Source organism: Ranitomeya imitator, chromosome 8 (assembly GCF_032444005.1).
Source record: "Ranitomeya imitator isolate aRanImi1 chromosome 8, aRanImi1.pri, whole genome shotgun sequence".
Taxonomy (NCBI): domain Eukaryota; kingdom Metazoa; phylum Chordata; class Amphibia; order Anura; family Dendrobatidae; genus Ranitomeya; species Ranitomeya imitator.
In genome coordinates, this window is record NC_091289.1 from 142010062 (window position 1) to 142028829 (window position 18768).

Here is an 18768-nt window from a genome sequence, read left to right on the forward strand (position 1 = left end):
ATCTTATTAAGAAGACGATAATCTATACAGGGTCTCAAGGAGCCATCCTTCTTAGCAACAAAAAAGAAACCCGCTCCCAATGGTGACGAAGACGGCCGAATATGCCCCTTCTCCAAAGATTCCTTAACATAGCTCCGCATGGCGGCATGCTCTGGCACAGACAGATTGAAAAGTCGGCCCTTAGCGAACTTACAACCAGGAATCAAGTTAATAGCACAATCACAGTCCCTATGTGGAGGAAGGGAACTGGACTTGGGCTCATCAAATACATCCTGGAAATCCGACAAAAACTCAGGGACCTCAGAAGAGGGGGAAGAGGAAATTGATATCAAAGGAACGTCACTATGTACCCCTTGACAACCCCAACTAGTCACAGACATAGTTTTCCAATCCAGCACCGGATTATGTTCCTGTAACCATTGAAAACCTAGTACAACAACATCATGCAGGTTATGCAACACCAGAAAACGGCAATTTTCCGGGTGTGCAGGAGCCATGTACATGGTCATCTGCGTCCAGTACTGAGGTTTATCCTTGGCCAATGGTGTAGCATCAATGCCCCTCAAAGGAATAGGGCTCTGCAAAGGCTGCAAGGAAAAACCACAGCGCCTGGGGAATTCTAAGTCCATTAAGTTCAGGGCAGCGCCTGAATCCACAAATGCCATGACAGAAAAGAACGACAATGAGCAAATCAGGGTCACAGATAAAAGAAATTTAGGCTGTACAGTGTTGTGAATTCTGTTGTCAAGCTCCCTCCTGTGGTCATGAATGGTACTTCGGCTGGTTCTGTCCATGGGCTTCCTCTGGTGGTTGTGAGTGGGGCTGCGGCTTCTGAGTTTCCTTCCACAGGTGACGAGGTTAATTCGTTAGCTGGCTGCTCTATTTAACTCCACTTAGATCATTGCTCCATGCCACCTGTCAATGTTCCAGTATTGGTCTAGTTCACTCCTGGATTGTTTTCGTGACCTGTCTGCTCCTGCAGAAGCTAAGTTCCTGCTTGTTTTTCTCTTGTTTGCTATTTTTCTGTCCAGCTTGCTATTTTGATTTTTGTCTTGCTTGCTGGAAGCTCTGGGGTGCAGAGGGGCGCCTCCGCACCGTGAGTCGGTGCGGAGGGTCTTTTTGCGCCCTCTGCGAGGTTTTTGTACTTTTTGTGCTGACCGCAAAGTTACCTTTCCTATCCTCGGTCTGTTCAGTAAGTCGGGCCTCTCTTTGCTAAATCTATTTCATCTCTGTGTTTGTGATTTTCATCTTAACTCACAGTCATTATATGTGGGGGGCTGCCTTTTCCTTTGGGGAATTTCTCTGAGGCAAGGTAGGCTTTATTTTTCTATCTTTAGGGCTAGCTAGTTCCTTAGGCTGTGACGAGTTGCATAGGGAGCGTTAGGAGCAATCCACGGCTATTTCTAGTGTGTGTGATAGGATTAGGGATTGCGGTCAGCAGAGTTCCCACGTCCCAGAGCTTGTCCTGTATTATTAATAACTATCAGGTCTTTCCATGTGCTCTTAACCACCAGGTCCATTATTGTCCTAACCACCAGGTCATAACAGTACAGTACTAATGGTAACAGACCTAGCGACCCTCCTAGTACGTTTAGGGCAAACAGAAATAACATGAGCAGAATCACCACAGTAAAAACACAGCCTATTCTGACGTCTGAATTCCTGCCGTTCTGTTCTAGTCAAAATCCTATCACATTGCATAGGTTCAGGACTCTGCTCAGAGGACACTGCCATATGGTGCATAGCTTTGCGCTCACGCAGACTCCGATCAATCTGAATGGCTAGAGACATAGATTCGCTCAAACCAGTAGGCATAGGGAAGACCACCATAACATCTTTAAGGGCTTCGGAAAGACCTTTTCTGAAAATAGCAGCCAGAGCATCCTCATTCCATTTAGTGAGCACAGACCATTTCCTAAATTTCTGGCAGTATAATTCTGCTGCTTCCTGACCTTGACACAGGGCCAACAGGGTTTTTTCTGCATGATCCACAGAATTAGGTTCGTCATACAATAATCCGAGCACTTGAAAAAATGCGTCTACATTCAGCAATGCCGGATCCCCTGATTCAAGGGAGAATGCCCAGTCCTGAGGGTCACCACGCAGCAAGGATATGATGATTTTAACTTGCTGAATGGGATCACCAGAAGAACGGGGTTTCAAAGCAAAAAACAATTTGCAGTTATTTTTAAAGTTCAAAAACTTGGATCTGTCCCCAAAAAACAAATCAGGAGTAGGAATTCTAGGCTCCAAAGCCGGAGTCTGGACAACATAATCTTGGATACTCTGTACTCTTGCAGCAAGTTGATCCACACGAGAAAACAAACCCTGAACATCCATGCCAGAGCATAAATCCTGAACCACCCAGAGTTCAAGAGGGAAAAAAAAGACAGAACAGAGCACAGAAAAAAAATGGCTCAGAATTTTTCCCTTCTTTTGAGATGCATTTAATTCATTTTTGTCCACTTGTACTGTTATGATCTGGTGGTTTAGAAGCAACATGGGACAAGCTCTGAAGGAAGTGGTACCTGTACTGACCGCAGTCCCTAAGCTCAACACAACACTAGACGTAGCCGTGGGATGCTCCTGACACTCCCTAGGCACCTCGTCACAGCCTGAGAACTAACTACCCCTAAAGATAGAAACAGGAAAACTATCTTGCCTCAGGGAAAATCCCCAAAGGATAGATAGCCCCCCACAAGTAATGACTGTGAGTGGAGAGGGAAAAGACATACACAGAATGAAACCAGGATAAGCACAGGAGGCCAGTCTAGCTGTGAAGAAACAAATTATGAAAGATTCTTCATTTTGTGCTTTGACTCCATTTTGTTGTTGGTCAAAGATAAATATTCTGTTATTTACTTAGGTAGAAGGTTACAGCTGCTATGAAATAATTCTGTCCTGTTTCTCATGAAGATAACATTTTGTTATTCAGCTAGTCTATGGTTCATAATTGGTATAAAGACCTTGAGTATTCTAACTCGAGTGAGCCAGATAAGAGACTCGTGGGGGTATCGCTATACAAGACTGAGGCATCTGTTAATATATTTTTCTATGTCAAAAAGACATGACCATATCTGTAGTTTCCATTTTTCCTGTATCCTCATGGGTTAAGTTTTTCCTGTATTCTTATAGGTGAAGAACTGTGAACGTGTTCTTATGCTGATTGGTTGAAGTATAATTTCTATGACTATGAAAAGTCAGACAATAAACAGGGGCCCAGAGATCTGCTCGATCCCCCACACAGAGGCACGAGTCTCCGTCTGGTCATTTTCAGTTGCCGGCAACGCCCTGTAGATTAATCTGGAAATCACTGAGTCAACCGTGAAGGATCACTTTAGATCCTCCCTCAACAGCTTGGAGCCCGAAACGTGGGGCCCCAACCAGGAACGCCTCTGCCCCCCGGAGGACAAACAGACAAAGGACCCTCGGAGCGGACACGGGCACTGGAAAATTGGGACTGATCATCCCCCACAACAACCACGGTAAGTTGGCAGTTATACTGTCCAGACTGACCGTTTGGTGTGGTTTTCCTGTGTTTGTTGCTGCAAAGAGGATCTGAGGTTTGTCCCCGATGGTGGGTGATTTTTGGGTGGAATTATATAGAGGTGTAGTTCCATTGGGAGCCCAGTGCTCGAACCTTACCTCATAAGGGACGGACACCCCGGATTGACCAGTGATGTAATTCTCTTTATAGTCAAAATATCCTGAATTCCTGATCATTGTTAGAATCAGGCGCGGTGAGGTGATCGAAGATTGGGTAGGATATGTAACTCAGGAATATATAGAAGTATACAGTATATATATCCAGAGGTATTCGGAGGGAAGTCTAAGACGCCCTCCTCCTTTCACTGAGTACCGCGTTTTTGGGTTGTCCCAGCGGGGGACAGAGAGACCCAGTGGAACAAACTGTAAAGGCCTCTCGGTATTGTGCACAACTAGGTAAGGATATTTAGCTCTAAAGGAGAATCATGTTTCCATGGAAGTAAGAGAAGACTTTGAATTTGTGTGTTGAATCTGATACTGTTAGCCCAAAGATGAGGAAAATATTCTCAATCATTGGTTTTTCTAAGGTGTTCTGGCATATGAATTGTGTGATGAAGGTTTTGTAGAAATTAATTAAGTCTGAGAACTGCTGTATTCTGTTTCTGTGTAGATTTCCCGATGGGAGGGGTCAAACAACTGCGCTCTGTGTTTCTGCTTTCTGTGCTGAGGAATGCTGTGATGTTCTTATCTGTTCCGTGTTTCTGGTATGGAGGGGGCGAGTCGCTGCATCCCCTCCTTGTGTAGTAAGAATTATTGTAAGTTTAAAGTAAAATATGGTGTCTTGTTTTAGAAGGAACTTGTATGATAGTTTGGTTATCAGTGTAATTAAAAGATTGGTAAAAGATTTATCTGCTTCAAGTTGAGTGGTTGATATATAGCAAATTAAGGATTAACAGAGAAAGTGAATTCGGATTTGTTTTTGTTACGTTGAAAAAGGGAAGCTGTCTACTACTATGACAAAGACTGAGAAAGTGGCTGAATGTTTTGTGGTGCAGGAAGGAATTGAGAAAGTGATTGAGGGTAATGTGTTAGAAAGACGAATAATTAAAAAATAATAATCTGAAACAGGGGGGCTCCCTGTTAGATGATATGGTCCCTCCCCAGGAAATCAAGCCTCTCCTCCCGACTGTAAGCTCCGTGCCCCTCAATCCCAAAGCACCAATATATTCTGGGTTGCCAAAACTCAGTGTGCCCCCACCCTATGATCCTGCTGGGTGGATTTGTGATGTATGCAGAGTTGCTAATTCTCAGTGGAGACAGGTCTGTTACAATTGTGAAGCAAGAAGACCCGGAGTTGTAGCCCCCACCTTTCCCTTGCTAAACGCTGATGGCACTTATTATCAGCCACCGCCAGTACCAGTCCCTGGTATGCTTAGTATTGCTAGTGGTTATGAGTATCCACCCCCTCCTACTTTAGTTACCCGATTCAGAAATATCCCCCATGGTTTTCAATAGACAAGTAGCAGCGAATCGAGAGATTTATTCCACTCCCTGGAGAGATCTGTTACACTTGCTCCATGTGAAGGCTGGGGAGGGGTATTTTCCAATTATTGACGGGGAACCTATGAGAGTGATGTTGATTTCTGTAATGCTTTAAAGGTTTGGGCACAAGATAGACGAGCGGACCACGCTACCTCCCTCACAGATGTCACACAGGACAAGGGGGAGACTGCCGAGAAGTTCTATGGGCGTCTTATGGTAGTACTTAAAGATTTGGGGTTTTCACTGTATAATAAAGCCCATTCACACTTTTTTGCAGTAGCTTTGATGTCCGGCCTTAAATCTGAATTGAAAGAGGCAATAATGTCAACGAGACCCGATACTGAGACTTCCATTCTGGACGATGCATTGAAAAAAAAAAAAAAAAAAAAGTAGTACAAAGTTTCCAGAAGAACTTAACCCATTCTGTATCTGCAGCTGCGCTCTCTAGCCCCCACCGCTCTCAGCCCCCCCCCCACAGCTGCAAGGACACAGCTCCCAGCTCGTTCCTTATCAGTGGCCCAAGCAGAAGACTTCAGCTCCAGCCCCCCTCCCTTACACAGATCCAGTCTCATACTCCAATATTTATTTTAACCCTGTGTCTGGAAATCTCCCTCGCCATGTTAATTCTCAGACCAAGACAAGACAGATGGATCAGTTTGCAAAAAAATATGGGTGAGTGTCTTTAACCCTGTCTGTTAGAATATGCTTATGTCACGTTGCTTCAGTATGTGGATAACCTTTTGTTGTGTGCACAGACAGAGCAGGAAGCCATTGTTGCCACTGTTAGTTTTCGCAAGTATCTGGCAGATCTGAACTGTCGGGTTTCGGCCTCGAAACTTCGGTTCTGCCTTGGTCAAGTGATATTTTTGGGTCACTGTCTCCTTCAGGGTGCCAGACACCTCACAGAAGAAAGAAAAATAGCCGTCAGCTCCCTTCCATTTCCAAAAGATGAGGCTGCGCTCCAGTGTTTTCTTGGACTATGTACTTATTGTTGTCAGTGAATACCGGACGCATCCCGCATAATGCAACCTCTCTACAATGCCCTGAAAGACGGTTCAAGATATGGTGATGATTTTGGCAGATTCCACACCGGATAAGCTGTTACTACGGAAGACACTGTAGTGCACGGAGCTGCACTCCCTCCCTCCCTCCCTGTCAGGACAAGAAGCAGAACTTCAGGATCTGTCTACTGCATGTGTTCTGGCCAAAGACAGGCGGGCTAATATATACATGGACTCACAGTATGCATTTGGTATTGCTCATGATTTCGGAGCCCTATGGGCCAATCGAGGGTTTGTTACTACTGCCGGGACTCCAGTGAAGAATGCTGAAGCTGTTAAAACCCTTATGGACTCAATCAAATTACCTACCCAGGTGGCCATTATCAAAGTTAAGGAGCATGGTACTACGGAACAGTCCACAGACTGTTGGTAACACCTTTGCGGATATGCAAGCAAAGGCTGCTGCTCTTCTACCCGTTGAACCGCCCATACCAGCTATGGTGACCACACGCTCTCAGCATAAACAGTTACAAGAAACACTGACTCTACAGGAACCTGATGATCCATGCCAGACTGAGGTTTTCTGCCGGACCCCGCGAGACCGCTTAATGACGATGCAGAGAATGTTTCCAAAGGAAGAAGTGAAGCAGTGGAAGCTGATGGAGCATGTATGGACTATGGTCTCTGGAAAAAGGACCAACTTGTGTGTCTCCCTAAGCGGATGTACCCTGCTATTGCCACGTGGGCGCATGGGCCCACACATGGAGGTATCTATCAGACCTGCAATCCCGGTCAACTTCAACGTGTAACCCCGAAGCACCTTGCTAAGCCCGACTATCCTTTCCAAAGGCTCCAGGTGGACCTCATCACGTTGCCTAAGTCTGAAGGTATGAATATTGTCTGGTGGTTGTCGATATGTTCTCCAATTGGCCAGAAGCATTCCCCGTTACCAACGTGACTGCAAAGACCACAGCAAAGAAACTGGTGATGGAAGTTATATGCAGATATGGTGTTCCAGAAGTTGTTGAAAGTGACCAAGACCCGGACTTTCCTTCTCATGTGTATCAGGAGGTTCTGACAATGCTTGGATCCACTGTAGCCGTTCATATTCCGTACCATCCACAATCTAGTGGGAAAGTTAAAAGGCTGAATGGCACATTGAAGGGACAATTGACCAAAATGATGCAGGAGACTACGGCTCCATGGCCAGGGCTCTTATATATTCGTACTACCCCTATTGCAAAACATGGCCTGTCCCCATATGAGATATTGTTTGGTGCTAGGTTGTCAGTTGTAAATTTTCAGTCTCAGTAGTTGTCAGAAGAAACTGACCGTGCTGTTCAATATGTTATTCAGTTTAGTAGAAATGTTGCTAACACCCATGTTTTAGTTTCTTCTTCCCTTCCCGATTCAGCAGAAACCGATATTGGTCACAATTTGAAGCCTGATGGTTTTATGGTCGTGAAAAGCTATGTCAGAAAACACGGACTAGAACCCTTGTATGATGGTCCCTACCAAGTCCTCCTCATTATTCCTATGTCAGTAAAGCTGGAAGGAAGGCCGACGTGGATCCACGTATCGCACTGCAAGCTGGTCAAACAGACTAGTGGCAAATAAGGGGACATGATGTTTTGGTTTTTCGTATTTCCATATAATAATATTGATTACCGAATGGGACAGCCTAAATTCTCCAACATCCTTGAATAATAAGTTTGTACAATATCATGAAAGATTAGTAGTACAGATGGGTATAGCCAATAAAATTGTCAGTTATACAAATGTGGGATAAATTGGTTAGGGCCACAGATTATCCAGATGATCAAATTTGGGATATATTGGATATACTTAATACCACTGCCTGTGTTATGAATCTGTTGAAGGGTTTAAAGCCCACTGATTGCTCAGATTATGTCCCACTAATTCATGAAGCACCTAAACTAAAGGTCCCAGGGGGGATAACCATATTAGCTGATAATTATACCTGCTATAATTCCCACGACACTACAGTTACACCAGTAGGGGTCTTCGAGACAGGTTTCTGTAAAGAGAACAGTTCCCTGGATACTGACTTGCTAGCTAATCATACACAGTATATGTACGACATTTATTGGTTATGTGGAGATGGTAAGCTCCGTCCTAGGTTGCCTAATGCCTGGACAGGTCAATGTACCCTTGTTAAACTAGCTATGCAGTTCAAGATTTTACCTTGGGATCCAGAGACACCTGATGAATATACCAGAAAGAGAAGTCTCGATCAGCTCCATATGAGTTATGAAGAAAATCCATTGATATATGTCGATGGCATTGGAGTGCCAAGGGGGGTGCCTGACCAATTTAAAGCCCAGAACTAGATCTATGCTAGCTTTGCTTCTATAATCCCACAGGTGCAGAGTAATAAAAATGTTGATTGGATCAATTACATATATTACAGTGAATAAAGGTTTGTCAATTTTTCCTGTGATGCTTTCCAAGGTATAGTTGAGGAGTTGAGCCCTAACACTAGAATGACCCTCCAAAACCGATTAGCCCTTGATATGATCTTAGCTGAGAAAGGAGGAGTCTGTGGGATGGTGGGAGAGGAATGTTGTACCTATATCCCTCAGAACTCTGGGGTAAATGGAAAGACCATGATAGCCCTTAAAAAGATAAATGGGTTAGCAGCAGAATTAAAAACTAATGTTGGAGTAGACACATCTTTCTTTTCCGGCTGGTTGGGTGGGCTAAAAGGATTCTTTCAACAAGCTTGTCTGGTACTGATTGCCCTTCTTGTAGTTGGATCGATAATCCTCTGTTGTGTTATTCCCCTGTATAAAAAGGTTATCACTGAGGCAACTCCGACTGGCACCTTCCTCAACCAAGAAGTAGACTCACCAGAATATGATGGCACTGATCCAGGGGAGATCCCCAAGTACGTCCCCCTCAAGAAGATAGACAATACCCTTTACTCTCAGATGATGCTAAGAGATTTAGTTTAGGGACAGCGGGAGAACTCCATGTGAAGCTAGTGAAGGGTTCAGCTGCCTGGAGGCCTCTCACAAGGGGAGAGCTTCTGAGGTGTCTGGATGAAGAAATCCACCTCCCCTTTCCCCATCACATGGACAGTCTCGAAGGATCTTTCTTTTTAGGGAAAAACTTAGTGTTTAGGGGGGATTGTCAAGTTGAAAATATATATCTTTATACTCTTTTGTACTTTTATATATTCTTATGCTGTGAAACAATAAGTTTTTCCCCTTATGTTTGCTAATGCAAATTTAACTGTATTTAAGATGGCTGCCAGTATTCACATAAATTAGAAGATATTCAAAGACTCAGAGATTAATATGATAAAGACAATGACCGTAATAAGGACAGTTGCTGGGCAGACACCTTCTCCTTTCTTAATCCAGCCAATTGGTTTGAGGGACTTGCGGCTGGATAGCTGGAATCTTACAAAGTTTGTTACATATCACTGCCTTTACCCTTGTCATGTATGTAATACTAAAACTTGTTTTTTGGTGTATTTCTGTATGTATTAGGAAATTCTGCACTAAGACAACTAATGATGAAACCAAAAGCGTTGCCACCCCTGCTCTTCTCTACACCGATTTTACAAAGTTACCTGATGAAGATGTTGAAGCCAAGCGCATGGCTATCTTCAAAAGATCCCAACTACTGTTATCAATAATTGTTATTCATAAATTCTAGTATACAGGGGGGACGGGTACGCCGCAACAGCCATGGCTGGTAACATGGCACCAGTCATGTGAAGACCATAGTAACATAGTAACATAGTAACATAGTTAGTAAGGCCGAAAAAAGACATTTGTCCATCCAGTTCAGCCTATATTCCATCATAATAAATACCCAGATCTACGTCCTTCTACAGAACCTAATAATTGTATGATACAATATTGTTCTGCTCCAGGAAGACATCCAGGCCTCTCTTGAACCCCTCGACTGAGTTCGCCATCACCACCTCCTCAGGCAAGCAATTCCAGATTCTCACTGCCCTAACAGTAAAGAATCCTCTTCTATGTTGGTGGAAAAACCTTCTCTCCTCCAGACGCAAAGAATGCCCCCTTGTGCCCGTCACCTTCCTTGGTATAAACAGATCCTCAGCGAGATATTTGTATTGTCCCCTTATATACTTATACATGGTTATTAGATCGCCCCTCAGTCGTCTTTTTTCTAGACTAAATAATCCTAATTTCGCTAATCTATCTGGGTATTGTAGTTCTCCCATCCCCTTTATTAATTTTGTTGCCCTCCTTTGTACTCTCTCTAGTTCCATTATATCCTTCCTGAGCACCGGTGCCCAAAACTGGACACAGTACTCCATGTGCGGTCTAACTAGGGATTTGTACAGAGGCAGTATAATGCTCTCATCATGTGTATCCAGACCTCTTTTAATGCACCCCATGATCCTGTTTGCCTTGGCAGCTGCTGCCTGGCACTGGCTGCTCCAGGTAAGTTTATCATTAACTAGGATCCCCAAGTCCTTCTCCCTGTCAGATTTACCCAGTGGTTTCCCGTTCAGTGTGTAATGGTGATATTGATTCCTTCTTCCCATGTGTATAACCTTACATTTATCATTGTTAAACCTCATCTGCCACCTTTCAGCCCAAGTTTCCAATTTATCCAGATCCATCTGTAGCAGAATACTATCTTCTCTTGTATTAACTGCTTTACATAGTTTTGTATCATCTGCAAATATCGATATTTTACTGTGTAAACCTTCTACCAGATCATTAATGAATATGTTGAAGAGAACAGGTCCCAATACTGACCCCTGCGGTACCCCACTGGTCACAGCGACCCAGTTAGAGACTATACCATTTATAACCACCCTCTGCTTTCTATCACTAAGCCAGTTACTAACCCATTTACACACATGTTCCCCCAGACCAAGCATTCTCATTTTGTGTACCAACCTCTTGTGCGGCACGGTATCAAACGCTTTGGAAAAATCGAGATATACCACGTCCAATGACTCACCGTGGTCCAGTCTATAGCTTACCTCTTCATAAAAACTGATTAGATTGGTTTGACAGGAGCGATTTCTCATAAACCCATGCTGATATGGAGTTAAACAGTTATTCTCATTGAGATAATCCAGAATAACATCCCTCAGAAACCCTTCAAATATTTTACCAACAATAGAGGTTAGACTTACTGGCCTATAATTTCCAGGTTCACTTTTAGAGCCCTTTTTGAATATTGGCACCACATTTGCTATGCGCCAGTCCTGCGGAACAGACCCTGTCGCTATAGAGTCCCTAAAAATAAGAAATAATGGTTTATCTATTACATTACTTAGTTCTCTTAGTACTCGTGGGTGTATGCCATCCGGACCCGGAGATTTATCTATTTTAATCTTATTTAGCCGGTTTCGCACCTCTTCTTGGGTTAGATTGGTGACCCTTAATATAGGGTTTTCATTGTTTCTTGGGATTTCACCTAGCATTTCATTTTCCACCGTGAATACCGTGGAGAAGAAGGTGTTTAATATGTTAGCTTTTTCCTCGTCATCTACAACCATTCTTTCCTCACTATTTTTTAAGGGGCCTACATTTTCAGTTTTTATTCTTTTACTATTGATATAGTTGAAGAACAGTTTGGGATTAGTTTTACTCTCCTTAGCAATGTGCTTCTCTGTTTCCTTTTTGGCAGCTTTAATTAGTTTTTTAGATAAAGTATTTTTCTCCCTATAGTTTTTTAGAGCTTCAATGGTGCCATCCTGCTTTAGTAGTGCAAATGCTTTCTTTTTACTGTTAACTGCCTGTCTTACTTCTTTGTTTAGCCACATTGGGTTTTTCCTATTTCTAGTCCTTTTATTCCCACAAGGTATAAACCGCTTACACTGCCTATTTAGGATGTTCTTAAACATTTCCCATTTATTATCTGTATTCTCATTTCTGAGGATATTGTCCCAGTCTACCAGATTAAGGGCATCTCTAAGCTGGTCAAACTTTGCCTTCCTAAAGTTCAGTGTTTTTGTGACTCCCTGACAAGTCCCCCTAGTGAAAGACAGGTGAAACTGTACAATATTGTGGTCGCTATTTCCTAGATGCCCGACCACCTGCAGATTTGTTATTCTGTCAGGTCTATTAGATAGTATTAGGTCTAAAAGTGCTGCTCCTCTGGTTGGATTCTGCACCAATTGTGAAAGATAATTTTTCTTGGTTATTAGCAGAAACCTGTTGCCTTTATGGGTTTCACAGGTTTCTGTTTCCCAGTTAATATCCGGGTAGTTAAAGTCCCCCATAACCAGGACCTCATTATGGGTTGCAGCTTCATCTATCTGCTTTAGAAGTAGACTTTCCATGCTTTCTGTTATATTTGGGGGTTTGTAACAGACCCCAATGAGAATTTTGTTACCATTTTTCCCTCCATGAATTTCAACCCATATGGACTCGACATCCTCATTCCCTTCGCTAATATCCTCCCTTAAAGTGGACTTTAGACAAGACTTTACATAGAGACAAACCCCTCCTCCTCTCCGATTTTTACGATCCTTTCTAAACAGACTGTAACCCTGTAAGTTAACTGCCCAGTACCCCTCGAGCTTATAGCTTGGGATAGTACCTCTGATGCTGGACATTAGTTAACAAAATTTATCTAGGGGGGAATGTGAAGGAACAAATTATGAAAGATTCTCCATTTTGTGCTTTGACTCCATTTTGTTGTTGGTCAAAGATAAATTCTGTTATTTACTTAGGTAGAAGGTTACAGCTGCTATGAAATAATTCTGTCCTGTTTCTCACGAAGATAACATTTTGTTATTCAGCTAGTCTATGGTTCATAATTGGTGTAAAGACCTTGAGTATTCTAACTCGAGTGAGCCAGATAAGAGACTCGTGGGGGTATCGCTATACAAGACTGAGGCATCTGTTAATATGTTTTTCTATGCCAAAAAGACATGACCATATCTGTAGTTTCCATTTTTCCTGTATCCTCATGGGTTAAGTTTTTCCTGTATTCTTATAGGTTAAGAACTGTGAACGTGTTCTTATGCTGATTGGTTGAAGTATAATTTCTATGACTATGAAAAGTCAGACAATAAACAGGGGCCCAGAGATCTGCTCGATCCCCCACACAGAGGCACGAGTCTCCGTCTGGTCATTTTCAGTTGCCGGCAACGCCCTGTAGATTAATCTGGAAATCACTGAGTCAACCGTGAAGGATCACTTTAGATCCTCCCTCAACATAGCTAGATAGATAGGACAGGATGGAATACTGTGCGGTCAGTATAAAACACTACAAAAAATCCACACAGAGTTTACAAAAATCTCCACACCTGACTAAAGGTGTGGAGGGTAAATCTGCTTCCCAGAGCTTCCAGCTACACAAAATTAATTCATACTGACAAGCTGGACAAACATAGAAAACACAGAACGGATAAGTCCACAACCTGTGGACAGAAAAGAGCAAGCAAGGACTTAGCTTTGCTGAACTGGTCAGGATAACAGGGAAATCCAAAGAGATGTGAATCCAACCAGGAACCATTGACAAGTGGCACTGGCTGAAGAGAGAACCAGGCATAAATAGCCGAGCAGAAAGACAATCAGTGGAAGCAGCTGCAGACTGCTAAATCCAAGGAGCAGCCAAACCACTTAAAACCACCGGAGGGAGCCCAAGAGCGGAATTCACAACAGATCTGTATCCAATTGAATCGAATTGTGGAGGAATATTCTACAAATTGTGGGAAATCGAATTTAGAAATATTTTCTGATGTCTAATTGAAAGCTTATTAATATGAGCAGCAGTCCAGCACCTTGTGCAGGCAGCGGAGTTACCACTCGAAGGAGTCTCCATGAAAGCACTTACAGTGCTTTATAATGAAAAAGGCATTGTGTAGTAAAATAGGTCATATACAATCAGAAAGTATGGATTATTGTCAATAATCTATCAGATTAAAGAAGGCAATAGGAGGCAGTCAAATTAAATAAATACTGTATAAAGGAATTAAATACCCTGAGCAGTTTTCCATTTTGTTTATTTTTATTTTTCTGAATTCTGATCTCCATAATTTAATGTAAACTATGCGAAATAGAAGTAACGCAATAGTGTTAGCACAGCATACATGGTTATATATTGATCCAATTTAAAATCTTACAAACAGAAATGCAATTACAAAAAGATAGATTACATACTGTTATACAGATTACACAATGGAGGAGAAAAAAAGCTCAAATTTGATCGTCAGAAAGTATCACTCTAGCATTCTTTTTATTCTCTCTGATTTTAGCCATAGGTAATACACAGTGATGCACAGTACAGGCATTAAAATAATTACTGATCGCTGCTTCTTCCTTGTTCTAGTGCTATACCGGTCCAGTTCTACGCAATGTGAATACAGCTTTGACTAGCGGGATCACATATCAAATCACATATCCGTTAGTTGCTTTTTCAATATAAGGCCGGGGTCAAACGACCAGTTTACTCTCATTTAAGAAAATCGGTCTGATTATGCCAATCACACTCTGATCAGACTCTGTTCCGAGTTTTATCAGAGTTTGATCACAGTGTGATCCGATTTTCTCAGATTTGAAGAAAAAAGAACCCTTTATCTTCTCCATTCAGTCGGTCCATAAAAAAATTGCTGCATGCACAATTTTCCTCCAATTATAGGTCGCATTCAGCCATCCATGTCTAAGGAAAAAAAATCGGACAACAATCAGATGACATCAGAGTGCGGTCACAGACCCATAGACTAGGATGGCTGAGTGCGATCTGATAATAGGAGGAAAATCGTACATGCTGCAATATTTTTCCTCTCAACACTCCGTCTCATCGAATAACATGGGTACGAGTGCTATCCATCAAAAATACGTTCGATTTTTACAGTCGTGTGCACAAGGCCTAAGACTTTGAGAACCTTGATGTGAATCTTATATATTAATTGAACATTGAGAAATTGTCTTCCAGTACACTCAGAAAACGCTGTATAAGCCAGCTAGACAAAACTGCTATCACATAGTACATGAGAAATAGAAAGAAGTCTAGCACTCAACTTAAGCGGCGAAAGATTTGATTTATTTGTAGCACTCGAAACGTTTCAGTCCATAAGGACTTTCATCAGTCACGTGCCGTTAGAAGCCCATAGGGCTGGGTTCAGAAAGAGCAGGGATGCACAGAATGTGCAAAAAGCGCCGCCACAGCATGCGTTATAGAGAATGGAGGTAAAATAGAGCTTAGTTAGAGTGCTGTAATGGTGGGGCAATGGCCGCACATCAGGATGTAGCACCCACAAGCTGAAAGCGCTGGTGTTCGGGGTGAGGGGCACTGCCTCCAGACACGGTATCCACCGCTAGCGCTAGCTGTGGCGGCGCTTTTTGCACATTCTGTGCATCCCTGCTCTTTCTGAACCCAGCCCTATGGGCTTCTAACGGCACGTGACTGATGAAAGTCCTTATGGACTGAAACGTTTCGAGTGCTACAAATAAATCAAATCTTTCGCCGCTTAAGTTGAGTGCTAGACTTCTTTCTATTTGTATTGAAGGTCTGGGAACCTAGTCTAAGCACCACAGTATAGCTGTGCACACTGTGTTTTCTCTCAATAGTACATGAGAAGACTCGAGCAGTGATGGAAACTGGATAAGACAGAAAAAGGTAAGTATTTTATTGTATACACTGTGCATATATTTCCTAAGGCTGAAGGAGGAGGCAATTAAAAATATATCTACTGGTATGATGCTTTGAGTGAGACAAGCACATTATTAATATTTAGCAGTTTTTCCACATATCACGCTCTTAGAAAAAGTGCTAAAATCAAAATAGAAAGGCATATGATCCAAGGCAGAAGTGTTATCCAATGAGATTCCTGATTCTGCTTTATCACCCTTGTTCTTAGGGGCTTTTTAATTCGATCCCATTGGGTAAAAATCGCTTCTCGGGCTTCAGCCCATTTTCCTGGACCAGTCAGACGGAACTGATAAGAATTGCAGGGCCCAAAAACAACCTTCCATGCCAAAACTGGATCTGTTAGAAATAGCTTCCAAATGTTTGGCTTCACTCCAATATCTGAGGCTAGATCATCCATGTACATGATGTAATCTGTGCGGCGAAAGTTATCGACAGTTGTTGCAAACCTTATTGTATATAAAAAAAAAGATAATAAAAATCAATGAAGTATTAATTATTTTAAAGTCATCGCATCAATATAAGTCCAACATGTGAGCAACATGTATTAAATGGTTATTCCCACAATAGCAATTAAAGCTCAGTATACAAGTTAGTTGGCATTTTTTACTGGCCTGTTTACATAGACTGAAGAATACTGACTGGAACCGGTTGTTAAAGGGGTTTTCAACTCTTAAAAAGCTTGTGCCCAAACAAATTGCTTAGTTGCAAAACAAAAAATTTGGAGTCCAGTGCCAGCTCCCCACTACAGCAGAGATTGGTGTTTTGGTGACTTCCAAACTACAGCAGTCAACACAGTTTCAGCCAATCAGATAGTTCAGTGGTTATGCTGATAATACACATGATGTCAGAATGGGGAAATATAGGGAACTGGAAGGTGATAAAAAACTCATCTTCCCTTGATAAGATATAATAAAAATCGTAAAGATTCGCAATGCCCCACATCTAGAAATAGAGAAATATATAGAATGATATCTTTGAACTTACCATTTCTTCCTAAGCCGTTCATCCTTTAGCATCTCATTTTTTATTCCTTCATTGCATGGAAGTTTGTGTAATCCTTCAAAATCAAATAATAGTATGATGATTATTGATACTAATTTATGAGAAGGATAATTATCTCTGTTTATTACAGTATTTCTTTCTAAGCTGTTTTAAAAATTACTTACCCTTAAAAAGTCTAGTGGCCCATCGACACTGAAGTTCAGCCATTACCATAGATGGCCCAATGGCAAGAACAAATGCAATGAATGCAATTGTAGGCTTTTCAATTCCCAGAGGGATTATCTTTTTGTAAAAAGATCCTTTGCTTTCATCCTTTTTAACAATAGCTTCATCCAGAAAAGGGAAACTGTAGTCATAACCTGTGGCGAGCAAAACCACATCAAGATTGTCCACAACAGATCCATCTGCAAAATGGACTGATGTCTCAGTGAACTTTGTCACATGTGGCTTGACCATGATTGAACCAGACAAAATACGGCTTGGAAATTCATCATTCACCAAAGGCTCTTTCCATGCAATTCTGTAATTAAAATAATAATATAAATTTGAGCAAGTTTAAATATGGTTACATGAGATAAAACCATAAAGAATATTGCAGCATGGTTAAAATAGTTGATAAAACATAATGATTTATAGGATTCCTATATCAGAATAGTTCTCCCTTGTACATACAGTGGGGCAAAAAAGTATTTAGTCAGTCAGCAATAGTGCAAGTTCCACCACTTAAAAAGATGAGAGGCGTCTGTAATTTACATCATAGGTAGACCTCAACTATGGGAGACAAACTGAGAAAAAAAAATCCAGAAAATCACAGTGTCTGTTTTTTTTAACATTTTATTTGCATATTATGGTGGAAAATAAGTATTTGGTCAGAAACAAAATATCATCTCAATACTTTGTAATATATCCTTTGTTGGCAATGACAGAGGTCAAACGTTTTCTGTAAGTCTTCACAAGGTTGCCACACACTGTTGTTGGTATGTTGGCCCATTCCTCCATGCAGATCTCCTCTAGAGCAGTGATGTTTTTGGCTTTTCGCTTGGCAACACAGACTTTCAACTCCCTCCAAAGGTTTTCTATAGGGTTGAGATCTGGAGACTGGCTAGGCCACTCCAGGACCTTGAAATGCTTCTTACGAAGCCACTCCTTCGTTGCCCTGGCGGTGTGCTTTGGATCATTGTCATGTTGAAAGACCCAGCCACGTTTCATCTTCAATGCCCTTGCTGATGGAAGGAGGTTTGCACTCAAAATCTCACGATACATGGCCACATTCATTCTTTCATGTACCTGGATCAGTCGTCCTGGCCCCTTTGCAGAGAAACAGCCCCAAAGCATGATGTTTCCACCACCATGCTTTACAGTAGGTATGGTGTTTGATGGATGCAACTCAGTATTCTTTTTCCTCCAAACACGACAAGTTGTGTTTCTACCAAACAGTTCCAGTTTGGTTTCATCAGACCATAGGACATTCTCCCAAAACTCCTCTGGATCATCCAAATGCTCTCTAGCAAACTTCAGACGGGCCCGGACATGTACTGGCTTAAGCAGTGGGACACGTCTGGCACTGCAGGATCTGAGTCCATGGTGGCGTAGTGTGTTACTTATGGTAGGCCTTGTTACATTGGTCCCAGCTCTCTGCAGTTCATTCACTAGGTCCCCCCGCGTGGTTCTGGGATTTTTGCTCACCGTTCTTGTGATCATTCTGACCCCACGGGGTGGGATTTTGCGTGGAGCCCCAGATCGAGGGAGATTATCAGTGGTCTTGTATGTCTTCCATTTTCTAATTATTGCTCCCACTGTTGATTTCTTCACTCCAAGCTGGTTGGCTATTGCAGATTCAGTCTTCCCAGCCTGGTGCAGGGCTACAATTTTGTTTCTGGTGTCCTTTGACAGCTCTTTGGTCTTCACCATAGTGGAGTTTGGAGTCAGACTGTTTGAGGGTATGCACAGGTATCTTTTTATACTGATAACAAGTTTAAACAGGTGCCATTACTACAGGTAATGAGTGGAGGAAAGAGGAGACTCTTAAAGAAGAAGTTACAGGTCTTGATTGTTTGTTTCTGACCAAATACTTATTTTCCACCATAAAATGCAAAAAAAATGATAAAAAAAC

The 18768-nt window shown here is 42.1% G+C and overlaps 1 protein-coding gene and 1 long non-coding RNA gene across 4 annotated transcripts in view; one reads left to right on the forward strand and one right to left on the reverse strand.

The window, feature by feature from the left end:
- LOC138648015 (uncharacterized) overlaps positions 1 to 9626 on the forward strand; it is a 74947-nt gene extending 65321 nt beyond the window's left edge. The window contains exon 2 of the long non-coding RNA XR_011315074.1: positions 9545 to 9626. This is a non-coding gene — a long non-coding RNA (uncharacterized lncRNA). The remainder of the gene's footprint in view (positions 1 to 9544) is intronic.
- A 5430-nt stretch (positions 9627 to 15056) lies between these two features.
- LOC138648017 (dimethylaniline monooxygenase [N-oxide-forming] 2-like) overlaps positions 15057 to 18768 on the reverse strand; it is a 117747-nt gene continuing 114035 nt past the window's right edge. For all 3 annotated transcript variants that reach the window (XM_069737471.1, XM_069737473.1, XM_069737472.1), the window contains exons 7-9: positions 16820 to 17175; positions 16638 to 16710; positions 15057 to 16099 (exon numbers count right to left, since the gene is read on the reverse strand). In XM_069737471.1, the coding sequence (XP_069593572.1) occupies positions 15754 to 16099; positions 16638 to 16710; positions 16820 to 17175 (775 nt within the window). In that variant the 3' untranslated portion in view covers positions 15057 to 15753. The remainder of the gene's footprint in view (positions 16100 to 16637; positions 16711 to 16819; positions 17176 to 18768) is intronic.